General features: G+C 37.6%; 3 protein-coding genes across 11 annotated transcripts; 1 reads left to right on the top strand and 2 right to left on the bottom strand.

Moving 5' to 3' along the window:
• Positions 1-1,017: 1,017 nt before the first annotated feature.
• On the bottom strand, positions 1,018-9,443 carry LOC111500676 (uncharacterized). 5 transcript variants are annotated; one of them, XM_076890889.1, is made up of 7 exons: positions 8,472-9,443; positions 7,306-8,340; positions 5,626-5,773; positions 3,874-4,008; positions 3,603-3,696; positions 2,850-3,013; positions 1,018-2,774 (listed from the first exon to the last, which is right to left on the bottom strand). In XM_076890889.1, exons 2-6 carry the CDS (start codon positions 7,344-7,346, stop codon positions 2,997-2,999), a joined length of 435 nt encoding a protein of 144 aa, XP_076747004.1. In that variant the 5' UTR covers positions 7,347-8,340; positions 8,472-9,443; the 3' UTR covers positions 1,018-2,774; positions 2,850-2,996. The 5 variants fall into 5 exon arrangements, 4 of the variants coding, with proteins under 4 accessions (XP_076747004.1, XP_076747028.1, XP_076747053.1 ...); XM_076890913.1 differs by having other exon boundaries at positions 7,306-8,592; positions 8,679-9,443; XR_013101170.1 differs by lacking the exons at positions 5,626-5,773; positions 7,306-8,340; positions 8,472-9,443 and adding exons at positions 4,892-4,999; positions 5,090-5,591.
• Positions 9,444-9,556: 113 nt separating this feature from the next.
• On the top strand, positions 9,557-13,867 carry LOC112435729 (uncharacterized). 4 transcript variants are annotated; one of them, XM_076890812.1, is made up of 13 exons: positions 9,560-9,708; positions 10,011-10,096; positions 10,245-10,277; positions 10,374-10,463; positions 10,875-10,946; positions 11,055-11,143; positions 11,256-11,358; positions 11,614-11,716; positions 11,796-11,848; positions 11,960-12,038; positions 12,260-12,780; positions 12,980-13,173; positions 13,282-13,867. In XM_076890812.1, exons 1-13 carry the CDS (start codon positions 9,663-9,665, stop codon positions 13,424-13,426), a joined length of 1,614 nt encoding a protein of 537 aa, XP_076746927.1. In that variant the 5' UTR covers positions 9,560-9,662; the 3' UTR covers positions 13,427-13,867. The 4 variants fall into 4 exon arrangements, with proteins under 4 accessions (XP_076746964.1, XP_076746927.1, XP_076746945.1 ...); XM_076890830.1 differs by lacking the exon at positions 9,560-9,708 and having other exon boundaries at positions 9,715-10,096; positions 12,260-12,463; positions 12,512-12,780; XM_076890849.1 differs by lacking the exon at positions 10,011-10,096 and having other exon boundaries at positions 9,557-9,708.
• Positions 13,868-14,984: 1,117 nt separating this feature from the next.
• Positions 14,985-19,867, bottom strand: LOC112435724 (uncharacterized). 2 transcript variants are annotated; one of them, XM_076890469.1, is made up of 5 exons: positions 19,602-19,867; positions 17,739-17,835; positions 17,255-17,365; positions 16,640-16,806; positions 14,985-16,307 (listed from the first exon to the last, which is right to left on the bottom strand). In XM_076890469.1, the coding sequence occupies exons 2-5, from the start codon at positions 17,826-17,828 to the stop codon at positions 15,845-15,847; spliced, it is 831 nt and encodes a 276-aa protein (XP_076746584.1). In that variant the 5' UTR covers positions 17,829-17,835; positions 19,602-19,867; the 3' UTR covers positions 14,985-15,844. The 2 variants fall into 2 exon arrangements, with proteins under 2 accessions (XP_076746584.1, XP_024660421.2); XM_024804653.2 differs by lacking the exon at positions 19,602-19,867 and adding an exon at positions 18,104-18,818.
• Positions 19,868-20,943: the final 1,076 nt, after the last annotated feature.

Here is a 20,943-nt window from a genome sequence, read left to right as displayed (position 1 = left end):
ACTAAAGAAGTATGAAACATCTGCAAAAACATGCAAAACATTCTGTCATCACTTTTTGTCTTCTTCTGTAATTTTGTATGTGTTTTCATTTCAGTGACTCTTCACTGTGGGAGAGCTGGGTGTTCATGTTGGTGCCCAGGCCCCAATATTTCATCTGTACATGGGTGTATTCAATCTAGTACTTTATTAGTTTAAATCACAGATGCAATCTTTCAAAAACAGGAGATCAAGACTTTTTAGGCGGAAAACACAGCATGTGAGTCGGCACTCACCCAAACACAGACCCAGTATAATAATTGATCCATTGATATTTTAATTTAGCCTGTGCCTCAAGGAGGGGTGAGAAAGCTTGTGACTGTGAGGTCACTGGTTTAAATTTCTAAGGCAGCTGAGAAGATCTGCTCGAAGCAGAACATTCAGTGTTACATTCCTCCTTCAACAACACTGCTGGTGAAGCTTTGAGCACCCAGCTGAAATCTTTAGATGCTGCCTGAAGACCACTGGAGATTTCTCTGCATGGAAATTTTTAATTGTTAAGAAACATAAACCAAATCATTCAAACTCCAAGACAGACCTGACTTGCATAAGGGTAAATAAACTGTGAGCATGTCATGCTTCTCTCTTCTATTGTTATATGTTACAAGTTCAGTTTAGTTACATTAAAGCAGCACACAGAAGTCACGCCTGAGGACACACAGCAGGCCTTGTGCTGACTGAGCTGCCACCAGTATATTTTTTCCTTCAGTGCCTTCTGTGCAATTCAACCTTCAGTTTATTCTGCACAAATGTAAAGATAAAAAATTCTTTACATTTGTAGAATACTTTTCTGAAGTACAATACTTGTCCGTATACCTCAAATACTATTTCATTGCTAATCTGATGTTTCAGTTTCTCTCATGCAAGTCGTGATTCTTTACTAGTAAAAGACTGAAGCAAGCTTTACATATGATCAGATAAGACAAGATCCTGGATGCTGCAAACAAAACAAAAGACGATAACAAAAAGAGTTTTGCTGTATAATTTTTATTTATAAACAATTATAATTGACTTCAGATGAATCTAAATACCTGTAGTATTAGAAATAATGACTGTAGAAAACTTTAGAAGAATTCTATACAATCACTGATTAGAAAAAGAAAACCTCTCCTAGTTTCAATAAAATGGCATATTTTCCCATGTAGCTTGGGAAAACCAAATTATTTTTTAAACCAATATTAATGCAACAACTTGCAATGAATTATTAAGCCCAGTCTAATCTGTTCAGCAGGTGTGGATATTTACAATTAAGTGATGTAAAAAGACTCGTACTGTTTAACTGAACCATACATTATTATATATTTAGAGGCTTGTAGTTTCTCTTCAGAGAGATGAGTTATTTTTAAAGTTCAGTGGGTAAAAGGTAACCTCACAGAGCATTTCTTTGAGAACATGTGTCTGTGCCAAGGGAGGATCAGTCATATTAAAAATGAAACCCAGTCCTTCAAGGATACGAGTATAGAAGCCTGTAGTGCCCTCGTGTGTCCTTACCCCACGTGACAGCTGAAGTGCACTTGACTCGAGCTTCTTTCACTGAAGTTTTACTTCTTTATAACCATCTGACCTCTGCTTAATTGAAAGACAAGTTTTGATGACTTTTTATTAATTATAATTTCATTTTTCATACATTTTCCAACAACATACAACTCAAAGTTCCAAATAACCCTCTATTAAAATGAATGATTTTTAAGCTCTTCAATTTTAAGAAAAGGCATCTATTAATGTGTGGCAGTAAACATTTTGCCCTAGTTTACAGCAGTTTCACCTGCTACACATCCTCTTAATGTGGGTCAGTTTGTGGCACTTTTTAACCAGTTAACAGCTGAAATTTATTTAAAATAAGAAAAAAAACTTTTTATGCACCCATCAAAAGGTTCTTTTAAGGTTCTTGTGAGCTTGTCTGCTACTACATCAACTAATTACGTTTTTAAATTAAACCTAAAAACCTACGTAACTATTAGGTTAGCCCTCACCATGTTTTTTTTTTTTTAAGTGAGTTGTCCCTTCTTACACAATAGATTTAAAACTTACATTAAAAAAAACTCGTGTTCACTTCTATTTAAAGCCATGAAACATTTAACATGCAATTAAGTAAAAAGTAAAATGCACTATTTATAAAAACTTCGAGGTTGAAAAACAAAAACACATCCTGCTTATCTAAATAGAGAAATAATAAAATACTGATAAGTGAATGTTCATCATTTCTCGCCATTGTGTACCCTCCTCTGCCTTCTTGTCATTTAAAATAGGGCAGCATCATCAGTAGTTATTGGTAATAAACAGAGCAATATTATTTCAGAGACATCAGACAACTGTGTACAGTGCATGTGAATACTAATGGGAAATGCTGTGATGTTTTATACTGTGAAAGTACATTTTAACCTAAACCTGAACCTAATGGTTAGCTTGATGATCAAGCTTAAAAAAGCTTTGCTGCTTAAACCTAATAAAACAGAGAACTAAACAAGCAAAAACTAAATAGCAGCCAAGTGTGAGGGACAGGTCGACATACTCCAATATGTTTGTGACTGATCAAAATTATAAAAAGGTTACACTGCCTTTTCATTAACATTAAAATATGTTGTGTAAATGTATTACATTACAGGGATTACTGTGCTTATTTGATATCACAGCTTTACACCAGTTCATCTCTTCATTGTTTTAGAAGCAGCCAGGAGAGAAGAGAACAGAGACTCTGGCCTTTGGTTCAGGACATCTGGGTGGTCCAATTCTGCCACCTGTCAAAGAGAACACTTGGTAAGTTGAGGCTGAAGATCATATACGGATTAGTTTTGTCTAACCGTCTTTGTTACCTGTCCATTGTTCATGACTAGAATACGATCTGCATTCATCACTGTGTTGATGCGATGTGCTAGGTGAGCACAGTGCTGTCTTGAAAGCCCTCTTTGACTGTCTTTTGGATCAGAGCATCTGTTTCTGGATCTGTGGAGGCTGTGGCTTCATCCAAAAGAATGATCTATCAGACAATATGAGCCTCTGTTACTGCAGGAAAGTACTGATTTAAGGAGGAGCACATGGAAAGAAACAACTTCTCTCCAGATCTCCTCATCAGTGTACTTATTGAACGGATCCAATTTTTGGGGTATACAGTTGTATCTCTAGAGAGTTGATAAAGATAGATATATGGTCAGATTATAGATATTTTAGAGATTATAAAAACAATCAATGAACACTATACTCGGACAGCACAACTTTTTAAGCTCTTCAGTTTCACCCGATATCTCTCTTCCAATATGAACATAAACCTGCACAAAATGCAGTTATTTTCTAAGTTCTAAGACATCAATAAAAGTTAAAGTAGCTAACAGAGTCATATCATGACAGCTAGATTGAAGGCACAGACACTGTCACACATGGACTTTGAGAAATGTGCCACAATGGTGCACCTGTCCCATAACATCTCCGTTATTCCAAACATTTCTTACATGTGTCTTCATAGTTCACCATGAATTAAATAGTGCATTACAAATCATATAATAATAATAATAATAATAATAATAATAATAATAATAATAATAATAATTTCATGCTCATGTTTTTTATACCGTTGTTCATCATTCCAACATCTTCACCAGGTCTGAGCTCAGATTCATTCAAGTTGGCAGGATCCAGGGACATCACTTCATCTTCCATCTGCTTCTGAAAAGAGAACAATAACAGTTTCACAGTTAGGTCTGCATACTTAACATAATAAAGCTTACAGAACTCAGTGAATTCAAAGCAACAAAGAACTGATACTAAGGCTTTTGAGCTAACTGAACAGTAAGAGTAACAGAGCTACAAACATTTGTACTGCAGTTTGTGTGAAATCCTTACTTTAGACTCTTCCATCTGGTAGTTGCTGATGAGTTGAGCATAGCGCCCATTTGCATTCATCAGGGCTTGATGGTTTCCAGCCTCCTGAACCTCACCATCCTCCAGAACCAAGATGCCATCACAGAACTCCAAATACTAAAAGACACAAGTTAAGACAACTGTGAGAAATGCCCCCCCCCCCCAAACACTCTTGTTGCATCTGAAGTGGAGTGACTTACCAAAATGGTTCACAATTTGTGATTAAAACAATACCATTAAGTTTAAGTTTCAACAATCACAGCACAGTGATTTATTTAGATTATATACCAGGTGTGACCAAGAAGTTCCAAGACTGCCTATAAAAGCAAAGCTAAAACCTAAACAGGTTTATATTTCTATATTTCTTGAAGGTGGCCTTTTCAGGGAAGACTGCACTGCTTCAAGTATGACTGCTTTTAGATTAGTCCCTAGAAGCCCTGCTCTGGCCACCTGAAATTCCCTTTCAGCAGACTCTTTCAATTCCTGATGAAAGCCAATGCACACTATACTTTGCTCATAGGGAACAACCTTCAGTGGACTCTGAAGACTGCTGATGAACAAAGTGTGAGAACAGTTGATCCAGGGAGGGGGACAAAGCAGTCAAAATGTGCAGAATAAATTAAAGTTGAAGGTGAGCGAGAGTGCACTTTTTATATATTACTCCATATGATTTCTGGGAGGTCAAAGTCAACATTGTTTAACCAATATAGTTACTCAAGTCCCCAAAGGTGTAGTGTATTTTTATGAAGCTTTGAAGACAGTCCATAAAAAATTCTGGGTAATATAAAGTTTTTACCAATTTTAACAGTAGGTGTGAGCAACCTTGACCCAATTATCACCAAAATTAAATATGCTTAAGCTCTTATTAAGATCTAACATCACACAAAATTTGAAAACGATAAATTTAAAACTGCTAGACTGCTAAGTAACTGACAAACAGAACCCATACACACGCCCTCCCTCTGGGAGGAGGAAAAGCAAGCCTTTACAGTATATCTACCCTTAATCATTTTAGTGACACTCCAGCTTCAATTATCCACTTCACAGACATAAACATAAGAGCAATGCAGTAACTCATGAAGATGAAGATGGCAAAAGTGGTAAAGGCCTGGAAATAAAGAAAAATACAGGAAAATTTCAATTTGTGGTAAACCACATTTAAAATTTGTCATTACTGCTGTACTTCTGTGGTACTCACACTAGCTGCACAAAGTGGCAAGCCTATCACGGGGTGTATAAAGAGGGTCAGAACGGTGGCAAAGGTGGCAGAGATTAGGGTAGTGGTACAATTAGTAGCCTGGATGTAACCCACCAACTTTAGTTGTTCCTTTTTCTTTTTTCTAAATCCTGTGAGAGAAAAAGTTTGCCAGTTCTCTTTACCTTCAATAATATTTTTTGCTCTGACCAATTCTGCTAGAGTTGAACATTCATGTTAAAAATTACAGACAAATAAAGGCATAGTTCCTTATAATGTTTAAAGATGGGGAAAACAATCACACTGAATGCTCTTATGCATGCTTATATACACATAACATAATTCTGTTGGCCAACATACAGCTACTTAACTTACCCTTAATACCAAAGCAGTTGAAAGTGATGAATAACCCCCTCTGCTACTTAACTGACTAGATAAATATCCCAGAGCTTTATCCTAGTTGGCGTTATACTCTAATTATAAAATTCTCCTTCATTTTTTGGAGCAGTGTATTATATATTGTAAGACAGATAACTCACAGGCCCGAGAAATAATGACAATGCCACAAAGACGGAAACAGCAGTCGACCGAATCAGCCTGGTTCTCAGAAAGCGCAGGGCCACACGAACTAGCGAGGCCTTCTCCGGGCCTCTCTTTGCCACTTCTTCCTTCCAGAGTCTCTGAAACCTGTCAGACACTCACACTCAGTGGTCTCATTTAAACAACAAATCAAGTCTTTTTCCATGATTAAAACATCCTACATTTGATGTGGACAGTATAGTCTAATTTTTGATGAATCTTTGGCTCAAATACAAATTTCATAAACTAGGTCTATTATGCATTAGTATTACAGTATATGATAAATGAGTGTAAAGAAATGGGAATCAGAGACCTTTGCGTACCAACGTCAGCAACATCTGAAGGAGATAGTGTGAGGGTCGATATAGTAACTACAGCACAAGTCTTTTAGTGAAAGTAGGCTTTTTTGAATATGTTTAACTCAACTTGCAAGTCTACGCCAGTCATAAGAATCAAGTTTGACATACTGGGTGCATCTTTTTATTGTGTGGCTTCACTTATCCCAATAAGAACACGAGACGCTGGTTATTATAGGTGTTACATCCCCCAGGAGGATGTCTCTTCTCCCTACTAACCCTTTGTTTTGTCTAGGCTCCACCTCCTCTGTCCTGATTGGATGCTGCGCAGAGTCTGGCTAATTGGTAATCAGCAAAGCACTACTTAATGCCTGTGGAGCTGTGCTTCTGTGCCCTCTGGCCATTTTGGTTGCCATACTCGTGCAGGCTTGCATGCCTTTGTAACTTGTATGAACATTGTTGTTTTTCATGTTCAGACTGCTTGTAGGGGAGAGCTGCCTTTTGTTTTGACACTCTGTTTTCTCCTGTTTATGTGTTGTTAGGTAGGTTATGGTTATAGGTTGTATATTTTGTTTCTTTGGAGTTAGGTAAGTTTCTTTTATTTCTACATCAGGGATGTTTTGTTTGTTATGTTGGCCATGGCTCTCCCTGACGTTATACCTCAGTCTGAACCCAAATCTCATCACCAGCATTAAATAGACCTTCTACACTTACCATCTTGGCTCCTCCTTCTCTATCCACCTTTATGTTCGTCCCTTCAACCCCCTAGACTAGCCAGGGGACGTAACAACAGGTTTTTTCCAATCGAGGATGACTGTCAAACGGGGACAGATCCAGAGCTGCATATTTACTGGGAATAACAAGTAAATATGACTTTGGGGTAAATGCCTAATCAGTGACACTGTTATTTCACTTAGGCACGGGAGGAAGTCTCTTGTGCTCTTTTATGATTTTTTTTAATGGTCTAGAGCAGGGGTGCCCAATCCCGGTCCTCGAGAGCTACCGTCCTGCAGCTTTTAGATGCATCCCTACTCCAACACAGCTGATTCAAATGGTTTGATTACCTCTTCAGCATGCCATCGTGTTTGGCAAAGGCCTGATAACAAGCCATTCATTTGATTCAGCTGTGTTGGAGTAGGGATGCATCTAAAAGCTGCAGGACGGTAGCTCTCGAGGACCGGGATTGGGCACCCCTGGTCTAGAGCAAATTAAACTACTTTAAAAATAGTATTTTACTTAGACCTAAATAAAGGAAAAAGTTCTCTCTTCTGATTCGGAATTTTCTCTACTAATCACGCAAATCGTCAGTTTTAGACAGTTTGTTAAAAAGAGATACCTTCTTACCATCTCCACACAGCGGTCCTCGGATTATCTGCTAACGCCATCTTTCCTGAGAAATGATTGGTCAGTAGGTGGCGTTTTCAAAGTTTGGGGTATTTATCAGGAACTTGACCTGCTCCCTGAAAAAACAAAAACTCTAGAGAAAATACGCCTATAGAGCCCAGGAGGTGATTAGGAAGAATGAGAAAAGGAAAACTGCTTGACACTAGATGGATGTAGGTAGGTATCACGGGAAGAACATGTTCAAGCTGTCAGGTTAATATTTTCCTTACTTACCACAGGTAGCCAAATTTCACTGCGCAAATATTTCGACATCTGGTTTGCCTGAGACCTTATCAGAGAGGTTGGTCTGTCCTGTGACCCTTATGCCTCAGGACTGGACATCACAGGTGGGTTCAGATGAGGATTTCCTCAAACCAGCCTCCAGTTTTAGAAGCACAGTCAGTGCAGGGGGTGCATGTTTGGAGTTGTGTGTGTCCTAAATATTACGGTAAGAGAACTTCATGAAGCCCCATGAAGCACTGAAGCTTTTCATCCAATTGGTTCACCCCAACGCGAAGCTTCATGAAGCTTCATTTGCTCTAGCAGGACGTAAAAATAATAGCTGGCATGAATTTGAAGAGTGTGGCATTTTGCACACAGCCTGTAAATGTCAACAACAAAAGGAGTGTGTAAAACATGTATATTGTAGTGATGGCAGTATACTGTGTATATTTATAGTGGCAGTATGGGAAATGATTATTTGGAAATGCTTGAAATGGAAATGATCATTTACTGTGAGGTGAGGTGTGGTTGGGGTGTGGACAGTGGTTGTGCTTTTGTAACGTTGAGGTATGGACAGCTACACACTGCCTGTTCACATTTTATTCTGTAAAAACTAAATTTTCACTGCTTTTATGACCTTTTTAGTGGGGAGAACATAGCTAGGATTTAATGATTTAACAAATCTTTTGAATCCTTTGTCCTCCACAATGCTAAATGGCTGGGAGTCCTCAATCACCATGCTGACCAGGTCTTCATCTATTTGAGATTGTTCTCCTGAGGAAAGACAATAAAGATAAAGCACAAATATAAATATCACATACGTAACTTATAACAGTTGTATAATATTGTTATATCATTTAGTAACATTACTGCATCCTATATTATCATTGCATTTGATGGCTCACCTGGTCTTGCTCCACAATCGGTGTCCCCCTTATTCTCATGCAAAGCTCTGTAGTGCCTAAGCATGGGTAAGGTGTTGTTGTTGTTATATCCCAGCTCCCTGGCACATAGAAAACACTTCACCTTGTACAAAAGTCAAGACAGCTCAACATAAATTGTATTGCACCATCAGTATCATGAAAATACATCTTCTGTAGAAATTTACATACCTTGTTGGGAGGAATAAGATCAAAATGTTCCCACACAGGGGAGGACATCCTCCTCTTCTTAGCTGGCTCCATTCTCTCCTGACTTTCCTCACTCTCATAAACCTCCAAACGGTCTCCAAACTCTCACTAACCGCAACTCTCCATCAAACACCCACATTTTTGAATGAAGTCTGAGGGGTTTATATCGCTGTCATATCTCGCGGCAAAGTTCGAACCACTTCATGAACCAGTCACGTGGTACAGCCGGGCAGCGAGGCTTCGGACGTCATCATTTTCAGCTCCTCCCATAAATGAAGCAAGCCTCGATACGCGCTTCGCGGAAACGCCCCCTCCATTACTCGACACACGCTCCGAAGCCTCGATACAGAACGTCCCATCACTATGTTCCTCACTTGGCTTGCTGTTTGTTTGCTAGCGATAGGCTACTTGACGACAGCATTAGCTAACCAGTGTTCTCTAGACCAGCGTTCCCCAACTTTTTGGGTGTTTCGTGGCCCGGGGGTTGGGTCAGGCAAAATTGCAGTAGCTTCCCTGATCATTTTACAAACATAAGTGAAGAGAATCTGGACTAAAAGGCCTAGACTTATGGTTGTGTGCTGAATCTATGAATCAAACTATCACCTGGAAACATAATTAACTGGTCCATAGCTGTGAAACTGGACATGAGTTCTTGATTCTATGGAGATTAACAGTAATCCAGAAATTTACAAATTTGTCCCAGGTACATCGCGTAAATGTTGTCCCAGGGACATCGCGTAAATGTTGTCCCTGGGACATTGTGTAAATGTTGTCCCTGGGACATCATGTAGAATTTGCCCTGGGACATCGTGTAGATGTTGTCCCTGGGACATCGTGTAAATGTTGTCCCTGGGACATCGTGTAAATGTTGTCCCTGGGACATCGTGTGATAGCTTGTAAATAATGGAATGAAAATTATTGATTGTTATTAACTTGTGAAAAAGAAGTGTAACAAATCCACATGTTATGTTCTTACACCCTTACAGAAACTGTGACTCCTTCACAATGTCAGGTAAATGTCAACTCATGTTGAATAATCAACCAATCAAGCCTTTTATTATCACATGCAATGTTACACGTACAACTGCAATGAAAATTTCACCCCCTTCTGACCATACATATATTGCTTAAACATCACATTGGGAAGACAGGTCGGAAACAGTTAGGAAGGTCAGAAAACAATTTAATTAATAGATGAGGAGGAGAAAAAAGAACTACAACCAGACAAAGCTCCTAGAAGACTGAAATGGATGATGGTTGCAGCATGCAAAAAGAAAATGATATCTGTTGACTACAGCATATGCTTTCTCACAGATTACCTTGTGGGAGTAGCTGGACCAAACTCTATTGGTATTTCAAGTTTGAAATCCCTGTTTGACCAGACTAACATTTCAGATGAGGTACCTCTTGACATAAAAATCCTTTTATGTTGTCATAAAACTAATGTTAAATTCTGCTTTAAATACACTTTATTGTACAATTTACTTAATGAATCGTATTCCTTAGTTCTGTTTTTATTTATATGTATTTATTTATTTGTTTTATAAGGTAATAGATGGCCTAATCTATTTGCAGTGTGAGGTATGTTGAAAAGCTTGTTTGATCATAATGACATAGCATGTTTACGTTTTTTGTAATGTATTTGAAAACATAGGTGTATTTATGTTATTTTTATAGAATTTCCCTCACATTTATCCAATACCAAGCCAAATCACTGGAAAAATTTTGGATGGGTCCACAAGAGCACAAAGTGCATACTTTTTGAAGGTATGACTTGGACTGTGGTAACTATGTTCTTATCACAAAGGGTTTATAAGTTGCCACTATAAACAAACAGCATTTTCCAAAATTGAAGCCTTGTCAGAAGAACCTGAAAAATACCTTTCTGAAACCTTTTCTGTGTAAAGACTTGTTCAAAAGCAATGCACACAGATTAAAACATTTCTGTCTTGGCCAACTGATAAAGAACACCAAAAATTGAGTGGTGCGTGTTGAGTCTGTGGTCTTGATTTGTTTTGTACACACTATAGAAATTAATTAATGTAAACCAAAAATGACACTTTCTATATGTTTGTGTATCTGCAGAATTAATTACAAGTCTCACCTGACAAGCTTTTGCAGTTTTGCAGTGTCATTCTTGACAGAAAAACATACTTGTCACATTATTTTTATTTCCAGAAAAACATCTTTCAGATGTATGAGAAATTGATTGGAGCCTGTCTGGAAAACGGCAGCCACTGGACCTTGTTTGTAAGTTGCACAGATTTTGCACTCTCTCTAGTGCATGATACTTTTCAGTGTCCCTCATTAGGAATTCTCAAGGCCCAAGCCTACCATATCCATCTTTTTACAAAACAGTTTTGTGACATACCCAAGAGGACCATAGTCTATATGAATTCATTTGGCGAGTCGGAGGTCAGAAAAAGTGCGGTGTTGAAAAACTGGAGGTAATTAATTAACATATTTAACATAACATATTTAATTTAATTGAAATCATTACCGAACGTGGTTATTGATTTCTCTATATGCTTTTTATTTGTAATAACTGCGATCTCTCAGCTCATTTGCTTCAGCAAGAGGCTGCGCTGGAGAGTGGACCTTGTCACATGTGAGCCACCCACATCAACAGGATGGGAACTCATGTGGAGTGCATGTCATAATGGTACTGAAAACTATAGCTTTAACCTATATAAGTAATGTTTACATTTTTGCCTATTCAGTTTTTAAAGCCTTAGAGGCAGGATGGTAAAATCTCAATTTTTTTTGTAGATTGAACCATTTCAGCAGTAATGCTTTGCTTTGGTTGCTCTGTTTTTTTTTTTTTTCTCGGGGGGGGGGGGGTTAAAACAAACATTTCTTTGTTAATCTAATTCTTTTTGTTCTTTTTTTTTTTTTTTTCTTCTTCATCAATTATTAGTTTGCCCAATCTCTCATTGACGGTAAAACACAAGTGGAGGAGTACAACACTGAAATCACAAAGCTCAGATCCCGACTTTGCCACTACTTATTTTCCTCAATAGGTAAAGATAAAATTAGCTGCCTTCTTTTTCTCTAACATTGGAAAATGTAACTTGTACTTAAACAAATTATATTTTGCAGATCGAACTAGGAAGTGCAGTCAGTGCTGGTGTGTGATTGCAGCCAAAGACCGGGTACACTATGACATGTCCTTAGCCATATAGATTGTTTATTTAATGGACTTTGTTCATTTGTTTTTTGTTTGTTTATTTCTTCTTCTTCTTTTTTTTTTTTTTAATTCACAGGTGCAGTGCCAGAAATGTGGTGCATACAAGCACATGCGTTGTTCAAAGTCTGTTTGTGGCATCTGTATCTTCTGTGAGAGTAAGTCACAATATAACTAAACAATGTCCAAAAATGTTTAAAGTGAAATTTTTTTTCGTAATTTTGCCTTTGCACACCAGGACTGTGTAATTAAAGTGGACGTTTCAAGATCCAGTTTTTACACAAAACTATTTTAGACATAACTGTGTCGTATTGTGGGGATTTCTCTTCACAATTAAATTGATATAGTGCTGTTTATATCATTCTTCTTTATGTAACAGCACAGTGCAGCACAGCAGAGGGAAAGGAGTTGTGCAGCATAGTAGGTGGCTATACAGGAGGAGCAATAGAAGTAGCCAGTGAAGAATGTCATCAGGGAAAGCATCAGGCAGCGAATGACAAAGGAAAAGTTCCTAAGGGAGAGAACATCTGCAGCAAATCGACAAGTAACAGTGAGATAGGAAGACTGACAGTCAGAGATGAAGGTACACAGACTGAAAGAGATGAAGGTACACAGACTGAAAGAGATGAAGGTACACAGACTGAAGACAACGAAAAAGAAGCAGAAGTATACGGCACAAGTCTGAGTACAGATAATGCTGCTGCTGATGATGTTGACAGGATCGATGCAGATACAGAATTCCAAACTGATTCAGAAGGAACTAGTACAGTTTACAGAGTGCATGGTCGCTTATCTGTACCAAGCTCAAAAAAGAAAACCTACACAATAACAGAAGACGAGATCAAGCGCAGAATCAACGCAGAGAACATGTCAGTTCATGTTTTCAGAGGTTTGATTGGGGTAGGTATACATTTCGTGATTTTGATGTCACCTGAAATAAATCCGGGTTACTCGTATCAATGAAGTGACAATGTGGCTGGAAATTGTGCATTTGCTGCAACATATACACAATTACACCATGTAAACAAAAGCATTTAACTTTGTGCGCGTGTGTGTGTCTCTCTCTGCTCTTTTGGTGTTTGCACTTTTTCTTTTTTAGGGCCGTAAAGCCAAACTGCCCGCAATGATTCTTGACAGGCCTAAGAAGGCCAAAACTAAAGTAACAGTGTTTAGTGTTCTGAGTGAAGAGGAGGCTGGGGAGCTAGCCCTCGGGTTTGCCGGAAGATTGGCCTGCGATGTCACAACAGACATGGTCTGTAAAGGCATCGACCATTCAAGTGCTGATATGACAAAGTAAGTTAGTAAAACAATATGAAAGTTGTATCTTTTTTGGTATTATTTGTCATTTCCCCGTATTTGGGTTATTGGTGTAACATTGTTAATCTTACTTTCTAATAACAGACAGACTCTTCTCAAAATCCAACACAATCTTAAACATGAGCTGACTGATTCCTCAACCTTCAGTTTGCTGACACACACCTTTGGCCCCGCTGCACTGGATTCTGTCATTTCATTCCTGTGTGAAAAACTTGATCTTGTCTCTTAAATAATGAAACCTTTTGTGACTTTTGTTTGTTCTGTAAATCAGAATCTTGAAAATTGTTCATTGTTGTTCTAAGTTTGTGTTAACTATTTGGCAAAAATGATTGGTTCCTAATCCAAACAGCATAATGACTGTTCTAACACATATCTTAAAAATGCTACAAAGAAAGAAAATTATCACATATGTTTCAATATGAATGTAATTGTGTCACACTCGGTTTGTAGTAGCTTTCCTGTTTTATTTTGAGTTTTGGTATGTTTACACTGTTATTTTTATTTCCCGTGTGTTTGTCTTCCCTTATTAGTTTTACTGTATTTAATTAGTCTGATTTAATAACTTATAATTATTTACTTTCCAGTGTGTATATATGCTCCTCGTTTGGATTATTGTTTGTTTGAGTTCTGCCTGTCTTTTCTATTAAAGATTTGGACTTTTGGACTATTAGTGGACCTCGTAGGTTTTTATTCTGTTCAATTGGTAATTGACTGGGTTTAATTTAGTGGCCTGGAAAACAGGCCGGAGGGGTCTGGTCATTTTAACCCCCTAAGACCCGAAATCTTCCATGGCATGCATTTTTAATTTCTCTTTGATATTTGGGCCGATTGGAACCCGATGAATGTAAAAAAAGAATTACCAGGTTTTGTTTTTTTTACCTAATTTTTGTTTCTGAGAAAAATGAGAGCCACATATGAGGACATTAATTTGAAATTTTGATGGAACAGTTGCAGTATAATGTCCTCATAACTGTATATCAGGCACTTGTTGATCAAGATTTAGTATTTTGGTCTAAATAACCCAAAATGTGATGTCCACATGTGTGGACGCCAGGCTGGAGTAAAGTGTTAGAGCTATTTATACCTATGTAAACTTTTATACACTGGTTTTTACCTGTCTTGTTTCAGAAAGGTTTAAAAGGGTAATGTCCACAGTTTATTTGTTTATTTATTTGTTTGAACTCAACATATTTTATTAAAGTAATTGAGCTTGAACACAGAAAAAACTGAATCAAATAATCATAAAATCAAATCACTTGCACTATACTGAAGTCTAATCTACTCTGAGCTAATGCCGGTTTCCAACACTAATGATCGGGTGAAGGAGAGAGATGAGGGTGTGCACGGCCACTGGTGCTCTTATCCCTGTTCTTTGTGATACAATCCAACAGGAAAGCAGTCAAACCCTTGGACATTAGCCAAGTTAACGTTCACAAATATATACACACAGAGGAACTCTGAGCCCCAATGTCAGCATTAGCACAAACATGCCACTTCATCTCAGTGTGAGGTCAGGTGTTAGTCTCATTCCATTATTCTGGCTATATTTTCTTACTCATTACTATTAAACTTATACTTAAGACTAACTATTAACAAAATCACACCCCAATAACTCTGTTATTACACTTTGTATTTAATCATAAAAAGGCTGGATGTTGAAACCTTTTACTTCTATTTTGTATGAGCCAGGATTCTCAACAGCTGATACTCTATGTCCAAAAAGTGACAGGTATCGTTTTATGGAGCAAAAAACTTAAGAGCGCATATTTTATAAATAATACCAACAATTACAAATGCAGACCTTTAATAGTAATAAGTAATCCTTTATTTATAATGCATAGCAATATAAAAATAGTAACATATGAAAATATTACAATGGGCACAGATGAATTTGTATCAAAAACAGCAACCAAGCCAAAGTAATGAATAACACACATAAATAACAACTGCTTGAGAGACCAAACAATTTCTTTTCATCTGTTCCTTGGCAGAAAGTTAAGACAGCTATTCAGCTTTAGGTTTCAATAAACAGAAGTAATGGATGCAGTCCCTTTGAAATGTCACACAAAAGTCTACTTGTGCATATACTTAGCTTTAACTCTTCTCTTTTTTGTTTTGTATTCCAAAAGGTTTTCATTTTCTCCAGAGGATGTCTCTCTTTCAGTGGTTATCGACTGTTCACATTCATTTTCAGACTGTTGGAATGTCGATGCTGGCCGAACATTTCTTGCTAGAATACAATGGCCTAATTTTGCGTGCATTATCTGTCATCTTTATTTCGTACTGGCATATACTTTTGCCTACTTGTTTTGTTTTTAAGACATTTGTATGCAGTTCATCTATCATTGCAGTAATACCCTCTGGAATGAATGCCCACTGTTTAACTGTGTCTAAAACAGCATTTAGTTTTCCAACTGCATCTTCTGTGCATTTTTTGTCTGTGCTTTCAACTACAGGAGTGTCATTCAAAGTTGATAGAGGACTTTTCAGAGAGTTTTTCATTTGTTTAAAATGGCTACAAGCCACCTTCAGGCAAGCACATGTGTTATAGTGAGAGAACGTACAACAAGTGCACTGAAGTGTTTCAGCCGATGCAAAAAAACACAGATTTCCAAACAAACTTGGCATTTTTATCACTTTCAAGTCCTCACAGTGTACAAAGTAATGCCTTTCTTTCACTGCAATTCTTGCCAAGATCTGTTTCCATGTTTGGATAGATGTCATTGTCAGCCTCTGCTAATTTTGCAAGTAACACTAGATGCTTGCAAAGAAGTCCTCGTAAGCCATATGTACAGTTGCAGTAGGACTCAACAGGGCAGACATCATACACCATGTCTTCTCTTGACTCAGATGGGACTTGATATGCATTAACTCCATGGCTGTTCTTGACTGTAATTTTAAGAGCCCAACCACTTTCCATCAGTCTTGAAGCAGAGTCTGAAACTTGAGACAAGGTGTCAGCAAACCTGTTTTTCATGCGGCCCACATCTTGCAGGGTTTTTATGACTGAGAAGTAGTCGTCGGCCTTCCCTAGGAGCACTTCAATCAGATCATCCAGACGCCTATTCTTGTAGCCAGATAAAAACTGGTATTTCAGGCGGTGGAAAAATCTGAAAAACAGTTATTTGAAATGATTAGTAACTGTAATTGAAGGAATTTAAAGTTTTAATCAAGACTGTATTATTTTTTAAAAAATTGGAATACCTATTGCACACGTCTTTTATAAAGGAATGCTCTGTGCCGGTTTAGCTGATTTAGGCAAATCCACCTACTCTGTTTTTTGTTGTGATAACATTAAAAACGCTGCTAGAATTTAAAGGATTTGCCTAAAACCTGTTCTGGCAATGACATGACGAACCTACTCAGTTTAGCCTCTTGGATTAAAGCATAATATCTTTTTTTCAGCAATACAATTGAATGAGGTCAAAATAATAAATCATACCTTTCAATCACATTGTTTGTTTCAGAACGAGCGTGACTGAAGCGACGGCCGTAGTCACACCACATGTGGCCAATGCCTTCCCAGTGCTTCTGAAAATACTGGCACACCAAAGGGTATTGCTTAAATGTCTGGCAGAACTCTGCTGATGTGGCTTTAAAGTCGTCCTCCTAAGAGAATTGGATGCAACAGAATATATTTCAATCCATTTAACAGACCTATTGAAATCTTTAATATTATGTATTGAAGCCCTTTTCCTTTTATTGAATAACATTAAGAATTTTAAGTTATTAATAATATGTCGTGTTTTTGTATTAAGAAGCAATTATTTCTTCCCTTACAATGGCTAAGAAGGAACACTAAACCTATAAGCATATTTGGTTTCAGCATCTGTCTGTGAAAGAATCCCACTCACAAGTTCTACTGCACAGTGGGTGACACAATGATGTTCTGCACAGCTTAAGTACTTGTTTTGATAAGCAAGATAAGAAGCCAGTTTTAGAAATTGTTTCAAAAATCTATTTTGTATCTCTCTGTAACTTTTTTTAGCAACTGAAAGTTATTATGCTCTTAGTGTAATCAAGAAATCAAAATGTGAAATAGACAAATTACACTTACAGATGTGCAAGCTTTCAGCTTACAAAAGAAAGAAATGATTTCATTTCTCTTTTGGGTGTTAGAAAGCCCATGGACCCCGGACTCTGATTTTGAAAGCCATCGATTAACAGCCTGTGAATGTAAGAGAAAAAAAGTTAATCTGGAGAGAGAGACAGAGGAGCAGCTGTACAAAAAGCATAAAAGAAAGCTGACGTCCAAAAATAACTTTGTCACTCACTGGACAAGAGGACCTGTGCATTACAGAAATCAACCAGGCAAACATATTTTTAAATGTCAAAAAGAGCTTTGGGAAGCAGCCACCAGAAGATGAGTGCACTGTGGTCTTAAATGGATGGACATAGTCACTCAACATTTTATCCCTTTATATTCATTAACCTGAGTAGGTGAATATCACAATGAGGCAAATCATAACAACAGGACCCTGTTGTAAAAATGTGTTTCAGGTGCATCTTAGACAACGTGAAAAGAAAACAATGTGGTTTACCTGCAAGACATGGTACCAGCATAGAAGGATAGCTGACTCTGGAAAAACCTTCTGCAAAGCATTTATTTCCGCAAAGTCTTTGTCAACCATAAATGCTCTACAGAAAAAAAGAAAACACTAAATGAGATTAAACAGTATGAAAATGTTTTTGCTATCTCAAAGCACCACTTCAATGCCAAATTAAACATTTCAACTCACAAGTAGATATATAAAATACTGCATACAGCCTATAGGAATAACTTTAACAACTGGAAAGGAAAGTTTTTTGCAGCCCATGCTGCAGCTATAGCATTAGATTCTGGCATGTTATAACTTTTTTGAAAAGGAATTATTTCAAAATTAATAGCTGTCAATGTATTATTTACCTCGGGGAAGTTGGGAAATGCTCACAAACTATTCCAAGAACAGTTTCCAGGGTTTTCTGACTTTCGTTGCTGACAATAGCATAGGCCACAGGGACTCCATGCCCATGATCATCTCTTACAACAAGTGTGAATAAGGGAAAGGAATACTGGTTAACGCAGTGCGTGGTGTCAACAAATACTAACTGTTTTGCATAGTTCTCCATGTTTGATTTCATTACAGGTGTCTGCAAAACAATCCTTAGTTCTTGGTCAGATGTGTATGGTTGATAGAAGAGAACATGTTCTTGATGTTTTCCATTAAGTAAGGTATGTACACATTGACTGTCTCCACAGTTAAAGTGCTTCTTCCTCATCATGCAGGTTCTAACACTGTCAATGTCACGTGGTGTGACAAAATGCTCTCTGTTGTGAAGATCTCTGTGTCCATGTTCTTTGGCCCATTTATGACATTCGGTTAGTATGATGGCTGGCTTAGTTCCAAGGGAAAGCAGTTCCTCAATCTTCCTCCTCAAATCACTGGAAATATTGTTGAAATGTGCGTCTTTTGGGTCCGAAGGATCATGCCCATCATGCTTATCATATGTACGCTGCACGATGACTGTGTGGTCTTTCCAACATTTGAGTACTTTAAATGAAACATAGGCCTTACAGCCCACTGCTCTGTAGCTGTTTCGACTTTTTTCCCCAGCTCTGATGCAGTTGAATTTGTAATAATCTCTTTTCCTGTCTTTACCTGAGGCAACATTTAAACATTTATAATGTCCATGAAGGGTTAATGAGTTCAATTTTTCTAACACAACAATGAATGGGTCCTCCTGGCATTGTGACACATGCACACAAAGTTGTGTGTCTTTTCCAGTTCTTTTTTTTTCATCATTCAGAACACTTCTTCTAATTATGTCGTCCATTTCTGGTGGAAAAATAACGAAGGTTTAATTAGTTAATATTCATTAATTCATTTTAACTTGTTTTGGGGGTTTTTGCAATACAATGTAAATATTAAATATAATATTAAAAAAATATATATATATAAAATAATATAAAACAAACAGGGGCTAAAAGAAGCTAAACTTTCATATGGTATGTCTCTGGCAACTTTAACATGATGTCCCAGGGACAACATCTACGCGATGTCCCAGGGACAACATCTACGCGATGTCCCTGGGACAAATTTGTAAATTTCTGGATTACTGTTAATCTCCATAGAATCAAGAACTCATGTCCAGTTTCACAGCTATGGACCAGTTAATTATGTTTCCAGGTGATAGTTTGATTCATAGATTCAGCACACAACCATAAGTCTAGGCCTTTTAGTCCAGATTCTCTTCACTTATGTTTGTAAAATGATCAGGGAAGCTACTGCAATTTTGCCTGACCCAACCCAAAAAGTTGGGGAACGCTGGTCTAGAGAACACTGGTTAGCTAATGCTGTTGTCAAGTAGCCTATCACTAGCAAACAAACAGCAAGCCAAGTGAGGAACATATGTATAATGCTTACCGTTTATTAAAGGAAAGTATCCTAAATTGACTTCAAATTCGGCGGACAGGCGAATTGACTTCAAATTCGGCGGACAGGCGGCGGTTTTTCGCTTCTTCACTTGTATTTCGAAATACTCGAAGGCGGGTATTTCGAAGTCGCAAAGGAATGACGTCACAAGAAGGTGATTGGTCACTTGCAATGTTGAACCTGGAACAACATTAATTATGATGATGTGGGAACAATGCTGACACGAGGAAATCAGATCGTCCATCAATTTGAGCTGGCCGGAGTTGGAGAGGAGTGGCATTTGGACAAATGGACAAATTAAAAAAAAAAACAACAACAAAAAAATAAAACGCAATGGGGGTGCAGAAAATTCCGAGAAAAAAAGGGGGGAAAGCCTTCGAGTGAACGCAGCAAAATGTGCAAAACTTACTGATATGTTTGTCACCACAAGTTCTGCTGCCGCAGCTCGTGCGGGCCGGGGGAGGAGGTAGAATTAGCGATTCAGTACGGTGGCCCCTAGAGACAAAGCACGTACAAACTCCAAAACACTTACAAAATCCAAAACACGTGCAAAATCCAAAACACATGCAAGCTCCAAAACACAAAATAAAAAACACATGCAAAAGACAAAACACGTACAAAATACAAAACACATGCAAAATCCAAAACACGTAAAAAATACAAAACACGTGCAAACTCCAAAGCACTTACAAAATCCAAAACACGTGCAAACTCCAAAACACTTACAAAATAAAAAACACATGCAAAAGACAAAACACGTACAAAATACAAAACACATGCAAACTCCAAAGCACTTACAAAATCCAAAACACGTGCAAACTCCAAAACACGTACAAAATCCAAAACATATGCAAACTCCAAAACACGTACAAAATACAAAACACATGCAAAATACAAAACACGTACAAAATACAAAACACGTACAATATACAAAACACGTGCAAAATACAAAACACGTGCAAACTCCAAAACACTTACAAAATACAAAACACATGCAAAATACAAAACACGTACAAAATACAAAACACGTACAAAATACAAAACGCGTGCAAAATCCAAAACACGTACAAAATCCAAAACGCGTGCAAAATCCAAAACACGTACAAAATACAAAACACGTGCAAACTCCAAAACACATGCAAAATACAAAACACATGCAAAATACAAAACACGTGCAAAATACAAAACACATGCAAAATACAAAACACGTACAAAATACAAAACACGTGCAAAATACAAAACACGTGCAAACTCCAAAACACGCGCAAACTCCAAAACACATGCAAAATCCAAAACACATGCAAAATCCAAAACACATGCAAAATACAAAACA

The sequence above is a fragment of the Maylandia zebra genome, linkage group LG1 (genome assembly GCF_041146795.1).
Source record: "Maylandia zebra isolate NMK-2024a linkage group LG1, Mzebra_GT3a, whole genome shotgun sequence".
Taxonomy (NCBI): domain Eukaryota; kingdom Metazoa; phylum Chordata; class Actinopteri; order Cichliformes; family Cichlidae; genus Maylandia; species Maylandia zebra.
The sequence above is the reverse complement of the archived record's forward strand: the minus strand, read 5'-3'. Positions and strand labels throughout refer to the sequence as shown.